The 9325-nt window shown below is 41.6% G+C and overlaps 1 protein-coding gene across 1 annotated transcript; it reads left to right on the top strand.

Moving 5' to 3' along the window:
• Window positions 1–5308: 5308 nt before the first annotated feature.
• On the top strand, window positions 5309–8267 carry rasl11b (RAS-like, family 11, member B). Its single transcript, XM_066676958.1, has 4 exons — window positions 5309–5642; window positions 5799–5855; window positions 5959–6035; window positions 7033–8267. The coding sequence occupies exons 1-4, from the start codon at window positions 5531–5533 to the stop codon at window positions 7525–7527; spliced, it is 741 nt and encodes a 246-aa protein (XP_066533055.1). The 5' UTR covers window positions 5309–5530; the 3' UTR covers window positions 7528–8267.
• Window positions 8268–9325: the final 1058 nt, after the last annotated feature.

Genomic DNA, 9325 nt, shown 5'->3' with positions numbered 1-9325 from the left:
GTGATCGTTATTCTGTAGGCATATTTTAGACTATGGTATCTCAGTTACAAGTATGTTCTTGTTGTTGATTGCTTTGAAATATTTATTTCCTATAATTACTGCTTTAAACTTGTAAGGTAGTCAGTCTCAAGTACAGGGGGTCCTTGACTAACGACGTTGATCAGTTCCTACATCGTGTCGTAAACTGATTTTTGGTGTAAGTCGGAACATACGTACATACTGTACGTAAATAACACACTGTAAGCACTTATCCTATCCTAACTTATCCGTGTATTCTTCCGCCGTGCACACCAAACACGAAGTTCGCGTTACGATGTTTACGACACAAAACCACTTAAGTCAAAACAAGGCTTTATACAGTAAATGGGAGATGTGTCATAAACATGAAACATCGTAACTCGGGACTGACATAACCTGAGAACCTCCTGTATATAATATGGTTCCTGATTATATAGAGGGAGATTAATAGATATTCATAAATCAGCTACGATTAGTTTTCTAAAACTGACATCATGGTGGTGTCTGCGACTAATTCCGGGAATCTCCATGATCCACCATCGCTGTAAAAAGCGAACGGATTTGTCACAAATCTCCCCACTGCTCTGAAATGAAGCAGTAGGATATACAGCGACTAGCTGGTAGTTACGTTAGATAAGCTAGCACTAGCATACCCTGCTGGGGAAAAAAATCCAATATGTATTCTGATGTCCTATGCTGGTTTAACTACGGTGACCATATATTGTTTTGTGGTTGAGGACGTATGGTCAGCCAATGTGGTCATGCTGTCCTGACATATTTTGCTGGGGGTTAGCTTATCAGCAATTCTGTGATGTTGAGCAGCACATCAGCCTCTAAAACACTATTTATTGACACTATTTATTGATTTTTTTGTAATGACATACTGACAATTAATTATATGGTTAGCTGACTACTGACTGACAACTGACTAACTACTGACAAGCAACAATGTCTTGCTCAGGCATTTTCTCGCTGATATAAAAGGGGCTTAAACCTTTGATACTACAGTGAACATCAAAGGCAATCAAAGTGAGCTATAAGTAGTCTGATGTAATGTTTGGATCTAATTAACATTTGTAGAACATCTTAAGCATTTTTTTTAAGATTATGTCTCTGATACATACAAAAGCCTTGTCAACACTGCATGCCTGAGGTAAAGGAAAGCACTGGGCTGGAGGTGAGGTATAGTTGTAATTTTTCTGCTGGTGTGTTTTAGCCTTTCTCATGCTGATGTTAAGACACACACTTATAGGAATTGGGCTCTGATTTCATTGCAAACCGATTCTAGGAGAAATGAGCAGCACACCCTCTGAGAAGACTCAGATGTGGTGAGCAAAACTATGTAGCGTGCGTGTGTGCCTCCATAGCGCGACGCTGACGAATCAGGCCCATTAAATTTGAATTTCACCAGGAGCCACCTGTCATCATCCTGCTTATCAAATATACATACCAGCTGCTAATCACACAGGGAACAGTGCCAACATACCATCACAGGCCAATGCATGAGCCCAGATGAAAGACAGGAGAGAGTGAGAAAGAGAGAGAGAATTAGAACAAACAATAGAAGGTGAAAGAAAACATGTAGGTAACTGAGGTCCAGTGAGGGAACACTATAACATATATATTTTTAATTGCTCATATGCTTTGATTGCTCAGGAGACATTGTGATATCAGCTCATGTCACACAGACTGTTTAATCTCCATAGAAATGTGTTGTCCATAGAATGGGACAACTCTGGGGCAGCTGCACATGAGATTAAAGTCACCATGCTCAGTTCCAAGTGTTGCAGTTTTATGAAGCACTTTTCAGTATCATGTGCGCGGAGTTGGATTATTATTATTATTTTTATTATTAAAGCAAATCTTTATCCAACATCAGTACCTGACCTCACTAATGCTCCTGTGGTCTTTAAACCAATCCAAGAATACAGCAGCTCTTACTGCAGGAAAACACTACCAACTAATTCCACAAACTTCTGATCATATGCTGTCCTTACTGCGCGTATAACAATCACAATAGGTTTCCTCAGCGTCAGATTTGAGAAGACTCTTAAGTCTTTAGCTCATTTGTAAATGAGTGATATTATCTTGGGAAATTTGAGTATACTTTCCTGACATCTCTAGTATAGCTCAGGAGACTACACATGAGTCTTCTCTGTTTCTCTATAGATAGATAGATAGACTCTATCTTATATTCTTATATTGATATGAACAATACAAAAGCCACAGAAAAACTGCCAAAAAACAGAAAGCAACATGAAATCATCATCAAAACACAACCTCTTAGCTTTGTCAAAAAAAAATCACATTGTTACTGAATTATTGTATATTGCGATATATACTGAATCACTGGCCGGCCCTGAGAGAGAGAGAGAGAGAGAGAGAGAAGGTGGTTAAGTTCAAAAACAATTCTGAGACTTTAATCTTCTGAAGCACTGTACCTGACATAACCACAAAACAACACTGCGCAGGGACATTAAACATATGTTGCGCCTCTCTCTCTCTCTCTCTCTCTCTCTCTCTCTCACACACACACACACACACACACACAGAAATGTGAGGGACGTAAAAAACAAAGCTGTGACAAAGCGAACAGTGTATGCCATAAACTTCTCATAAACAGATTGCACGAGAACAGGACTACAAACATCACACACACACACACTCTCTGTGTAAGTAAGCTGACAGTCTTATCTCCAGGCATCGTGGCTGTGGGCCTGAGCATTTGACTGATTGCTGTAAATGTCGGACTGTAATTGTTGTGTTTTGTTGCTGCTGAGCTGACAGAACATGACGGTCCGTCTGGAGAAGATTGTGCCAGCAATTTAGTTTGGTGTGTGTGACTGAAATGGCTGGTTTTCTGAAATGGCATTCCCCAATACATACTCACACACACACACACACACACACACACACACACAAAAACACAGATTTCTATGCATTATGGGGATATTACATTGACTTATGTTTAATAAGTGGATCCTAAACCTAGTCCCACTCCTAACCTTAAAAAATGTCTTCACTTTAAGAATTATTGACTTACATTTTAGGGTCCAGCATGCAGTGGTCCCCACAATGAGAGTGTGTAAACAATGTGATATAAACCTAACACACACACACTAACACATAGTATAGACTCCCACTCCCCTACAGAGAGAGATCTGGGCATGTCAGAACAAGCCAAAGCATCAGAGGAGCCAAACACACAGTTTAGACAGATCAGTGTATAAGAGATGTTGTCTGAATTCAAATGTACTTACCCACAGGACATTTTAAGAATACTTGTTTATACCAAAATCACTTATTTTTTAAATAAATGAAAATAACCAGGTTTACTGTGAATGAAATATAAGAACAGCTTTCAGTTAATCTTTAGAACACAGACAGAATAAAGTCAAACATTTTTAAATTAATATTTCTTGCCATTTTTAATTTCTATTTTACTCGTGCTACAAAATATGTTGTGGTTTTGATTCATTTCCTTAGATTTTACATAGAATATATAAGTGTTCAACAGTTTTCAATAAGGCTCTAACAGTAAAAAAGCTATATACATTTTATAATATAATTTTTAAATTAATTAAATAATCCTCTCTGAAATATATACGGACACTGGACAGTCCAGCTTTAACAGCACGAACAGTACATGACAGTGTCCAGAATGACATCTGTTAACCTCACTGTGCACAAGTGATGGCTGTTTGGCCATCGACCCGTGGAAAAGAATACAGAGGTGATGACAACACCTTGTTTTTCAGAGACTCTGAGCAGACAGCTGACAGAACTACAGACGGGTGCGTTTAGAAAAAAAATTAAGTGTTTATCGTTCAAAACAACCGTCAGCCCTCGCCGTGTTTTAATGTGTAGACAGTCAAAACACGAGGTCAGGAGAGGAAAAGCACTGGATTAAACACCAAACCAATATAAAATTCGTTGGCGTCAGACACACACAAAGCCAAGGACACGGATTCAGAAAAGGCAGAGCTACTACAACTCACTTCCTACGACCAGTCACACCGACAAACCGTCATTTCTCACAAAATAAAAAACATCTTCAAGGTGTGAGTTGGCATGAGGACAGTACAAAGCGTCACAGGGACACTCTCTCTTTCTCTCATTCTCACTCTTTCTGTTAACCTGTGATGAAGAAATGCTCGTTTCTCAGAGAAAGAGTCGATCCCAGAAGAATCGGTGCATCGATTCCAGGTATTCGGGAATAGATTCGACGTCAAAGCTTCAGATTCAAATGAACTCGATTCGTTCGGAGATTCGTTTATACAGTCTGGAAAAAAATATGCTTCGTTTCTGAACGCTGAAATAATACCTTTGTAACTAAGTTTATAAATGTGTACCTAGAGCTCGCAGAGAGCCAGCACACTTTTGATCAGATGCTGTCCTTACTGCGCATATAACAATCACAATAGGTTTACTCAACATCAAAATTGAGAAGACTCTTAAGTCTTCAGCTCATTTGTAAATGAGTGATATCATCTTGGAAAATTTGAGTATACTTTCCTGACATCTCTAGTATAGCTCAGGAGACTACACATGAGACTTCTCTGTTTCTCTGGAAGAATACCTGAGCAGCAGGGCACATGAGTAAAGGTTCATTTGAACTGTTTAATATTGTGGCACTTTGGATGGGAAATGTGAAATGCCTGTATGAATGTGTTATGGTGTTGTTCTCTTCTTAAGAAGCTATAAGACAAATAACAATCAGAAAGTACAGAGATATTACGAGCTGATACATAGATAGTGACAGAGTGAGAAAAACACAAGTTCAAAACAAGTCTGAGATTTTAATCTTCTGAAGCACTGTACCCGACATAACCACAAAACAACACAACCCTAGTTAGTCAGATAAGTTAATCCAATGGTTTTAGCTCCCCAGATTTCTCCAGACTAATGTTAAATTTAATTCACTTAATTACTAAATTCTGTATATTCATAACGGTTTTGGACATGTTGTGGATAGTACTTAGCTGACAACTATAATGCCCGACACTTTTCCAATTAATGTACTTTAGGCCTAATATATATTGATTTCCCAGTCGCTCGAGCTCAACAACACATACCATAAAAACAGTAATTGTTTTTGCCAACTCTCTTCCGTAGGTATGTTCTTGTGTGGAGTCGACTCTTGGATTCAGAGTCGTTGTTGGACTTGAGGATTTCGGCGGTTCTCTCGCATCCGCGGGTCCACGTGAAGCAGGGGGCAGGGCCGGGAAAGCGACCGTTGTCTGAAGTAGCCAACCAGAGACAAGCTCTTCTGCGGCGCTATAAAACCAGAGTCGCGACTGCTTTCAGTCAGAAAACTGAAGCACGAAACGGAGGCTAGTTCACTAAGAAAGAGGAGGAGAGTTCAGAGTGCAGCTACCAGTTGATTTTCCTGGAATACCCGAGTCACTAGTCCACCGAGCTGTGTTTCTGAAGTCGCTGAGTGTGTGGATACCGCACTGCTGTCCTTTCGGACTCTTTTTTTGTTTGTTTAGAGTCTGAAGTTTGTGAGAGAATGCGGCTTGTTCAGAACATGTCCACCATCGCGGAGTGCCCCAGCACCGAGTGCCTCTCCAACCGCCTCATCAAGATCACTGTGATCGGGGGAAGCGGAGTGGGTAAAACAGGTGAGTTTATCTACCTGGTAGTATTGAGTTAATGACTTTAGGGACGGCAGCACCACGGGAAACACGACACTAACAACTCCTTTATCTAGTTCTCTGAATAATCACCATATTGTTGAATGTTGTTTGTCTAACTCTGCTCTCGTCTCTTCTCGTTAGCTCTCGTGGTCCGGTTCCTCACCAAGCGCTTCATCGGGGACTATGAGAGAAACGCAGGTAGGTGAAACCTGGAGCTCGACTCCTAACACTTCTGCCCTCGTCATAAACACACTGTAGAAATGTACCCCGCCATTAACGCCTGCTCTGCTCTCCTCTGCAGGAAATTTGTACTCCAGAGAAGTTCAGCTCGACGGAGAACAGGTGGCGATTCAAGTCCAGGACACACCTGGGGTTCAAGTGAGTTTCACCTTAAATACTAGGTTCAGATTTTAACGGTCACACGAGTGAAACACTTCAGTTTGTCAGTGCTCTGCTGCTGAAAAGCGCATACAAGGAAAATAAAACCTTACCATTAGTCATGGGCGTTGTTTACAAATAGTTCATTACACATTAGGAAAATAATTAATCGTAGAATTAATGGGAAGGAAAGCCAGTTTGTTTTAAAAGAGAGCGGTGGTTAAGCATGGCTTACCCTGAGGGCGGGTTGGAGATCAGTGGGCAGCTGTTGCTAGAGGAGCGCATAGCTTCACCTTTTGTTTTCGAATCCCTTTTGTGCTTAGTGTGGTTTTTGAACACTTGGTGGTAACTGGTCACTCAACGTTTTGGGGGTAGAGCCCCCGAGCTTTCTGGGCTCAAACTATCCCCCATATCTGCACGCTCAGCTTTAGGTTTAAATCTCTTGGCTTGTGGTTTTGGATAGGAGCTCCGTCTCAGCCAAAACCCAAACGATTCCGTAACCGTTTTAATTCAATCATGGGGTCGTTTGGGTGACGCTTTGCTCTGTAGTCTGTGGAGTCCGAGCCAGGGTTTTGGGGTGCGAGGTTCATTTCCTCGTCTGGGCAGTGGTCCAAAGCCGCAGAATGGCTGTTGTTCAGACTCTGGGGAAAGAGACTGTAAGTCTAGCTGGGCTTAATTTCCTCTGTCCGTCTACAGCCAACCGATACTGCCTCCCCTTAAATCCTCAATCAGCAGCACCCTAACACTGCTCTCTCCAAGGAGTGACTGCTTTACAGTCCTGAAACAGGAGAGTTTACAAATCTAACAGCTCCTCTTGGGCTTTTTATTTACTTATTTATTTTTTTCTCTTCTTCTCTCTTGGTCAGCCTTGTTATGCCACTGCAGAGTTTTTGCTTTTATTGGTCATTCTGTTTTAAAATGTCACCCAGGAAAAATATACCTTTTTTGTGTACTCCAAGTACTCAATGGCTAACTGGTCCACCCATCTTTGTTTCAGGTAAATACCAATGGCCTTAGCTGTCCTGACCATGTGACCCATTCCATCCAATGGGCTGACGCCGTAGTCATAGTTTACTCTGTGACGGACCACCGCAGCTTCGACATCATCGGTCAGCTTCACCAACTAGTCAGCAATGCCCACAGTGAGCGATCTGCTGTCCCACCTATCATCCTGCTGGCCAACAAGGCTGATCTGCTCCATGTGAGGAGAGTGGATGCTCAGCAGGGTCCTCTAATGGCCTCGGCACTGGGCTGCTTCTTCTACGAAGTTTCTGCCAGTGAAGACTACAGCCAGGTCCACGGTGCCTTCCACAGGCTGTGCAGAGAACTGGCCAAACAGCAGCCACTGCCACTGACCTCTCAGCCCTCTGTAGTGTCAGAAAAAAGGAGGTCTCCACTCATTCCCAGGCCAAAATCGCCCAACATGCAGGACCTGAAGAGGCGCTTTAAGCAAGCACTGTCGGCCAAAGTGAGGACTGTGACCTCTGTGTGACGACTGAAGGAGAGACCTGGCCCTTGTAAAGGGGTCAGTGCAAATTGAGAAGCAAAAGATTGATAGAGGGAACACTCTGGAGAGGAGATCCAAAGGGCTGAAGCTGAGACGAGGTTTCAGTCTTCCTCCAGAAGCTCCTGAGCTCAGCAGACCACACCCCAATGAAGGCTGCTGAACTTTGACCTCTCAGCACAACAGTCTGTTGCCGACAGAAGAGGTCTTTGCAGAGTTTGTGACCTCTGACTTGTGACTTCTGTGGTGGACACTCCACCTGTGCTGCTGTCAATCATGAGAGAGCAGGTGCAGCAGGACGTTGAAGACCGGTGTCCAAAACTGCCTTAGCTTAGGGAAGAGTGCTAAAGACACTTGGCCTGAATGTACACACACTCACCACTTTTCTCCCGCCCTCCTGGCAACAGAGCTTGTGAAGGACAAAGGCCGGAGTATTTTTAGTGACTGTTATAAAAGGCAAGGGAGTTTTTCTTGTTTCTTTTTCATTTGGTCAAGGTTTTCACCCCTTGCAGCAGAGGGTGAAGTGAAAGCAGGCTTTCAGAGGAGTGAGGCTGTAAAGGCAGAGGCACACAATGTCTGTTTCTATTTTCAACCACTGTGCATTTGTTTTGTGTATATAAAGTGCCAACTTGTACAATAGCTTTTTCTTAAATGCACTTTAAATCAAGCACAGCAGCTAAGGCTTGATGATTATTTATTGGTTGCCCTTCGGGGGAGGAAAAAAAATAAAACTCTTGACTGAAAATTTCTGACTCCAAGCTGTTGCTTTTATCCACTGAATACACAACACACACTCAGCAAATTGGTTAATGAGGGGTGGGGAACTTAACATGCTCACAACAGAAGGAGGTGCAATGATGGGGGTGAGCAAAATGCAGTTTGAAGTATAGTACTCTTTTTCTAAATAAAAAGTATCAGCTTTACGTCAGGATTTTAATGAAATATTTAAAAAAAGCCTTTCTGGTGAAAACACACTGCAATTCTGGACCTGGGTTTGTGAGATGTCTAATGTATTTGTCTTTAAACTAAACAAAACACCAATATGGGGAAAATAGATGATTAAAAACCAGCACTGGATGACATAATCAGTAATTCTGGACAATGTAGAAGTACTGTGTTGCCTGTCATTTGTATACTGACCAAGAATTTCAGCCATTTTTATTAAGACCCCAGGGAACTGTTAACTTATGGAAAAGTGGGATATATGTCCCCTTTTAAAACAAAACGAGAGTTTTCCAGCTTAATCTCATTTGGAATTTTTAACTGAACAATTTAACTTTGCCCTTGTACCACATACTTGTGCTTTAGTTGAGGCACATTTTGAATGCATCAGTGGTTCTCTAAGATGAACCCATTAGAAATTAGGACCTTGTTTGGCCAAAAGAATGTTTTCATATCACCTAATGGAAGTATGCAGTACATTAAGAATTTAAAAAACTGGTGGGACATTCTATACGGTACAGATGGTATACCCAGTGAATTGAATATGTTAATACAGCAAAAAAATTCATCAGACAAGTGGAATTTTATGGCAACTACAGAATGCATGCTGTATTAACCCATTAAGGAAAAGAGAAATATGAAAGAAACAATGTATAAAACTTTAAAATATTACAGCCCTAGAGCCTTCTACTCTCTAACTCCCCAATACACTGTTTTAGGTGATCAGAAGCGGAGCTAAAGGGTGAGACCTGAGACCAAACAGAGTGTGAACATCAACACTTCTTTGATTCATGAGCAAAGTGTGAACTATGATCTGCACACACTGTCAGTGTATTTGATGAAA

This window comes from Hoplias malabaricus, chromosome 7, assembly GCF_029633855.1.
Source record: "Hoplias malabaricus isolate fHopMal1 chromosome 7, fHopMal1.hap1, whole genome shotgun sequence".
Lineage (NCBI taxonomy): Eukaryota > Metazoa > Chordata > Actinopteri > Characiformes > Erythrinidae > Hoplias > Hoplias malabaricus.
Note: the sequence above shows the minus strand (reverse complement) of the source record. Positions and strands in the feature narration are given on the sequence as shown.

Bases quoted from the DNA above. Each gene is read 5' to 3' on its own strand.
- rasl11b (XM_066676958.1), top strand. From the start codon at position 5,531: ATGCGGCTTGTTCAGAACATGTCCACCATCGCGGAGTGCCCCAGCACC. The intron at 5,856-5,958 runs GTAGGTGAAACC...TCTCCTCTGCAG, and splicing joins GGACTATGAGAGAAACGCAG to GAAATTTGTACTCCAGAGAA. The intron at 6,036-7,032 runs GTGAGTTTCACC...TCTTTGTTTCAG, and splicing joins AGGACACACCTGGGGTTCAA to GTAAATACCAATGGCCTTAG.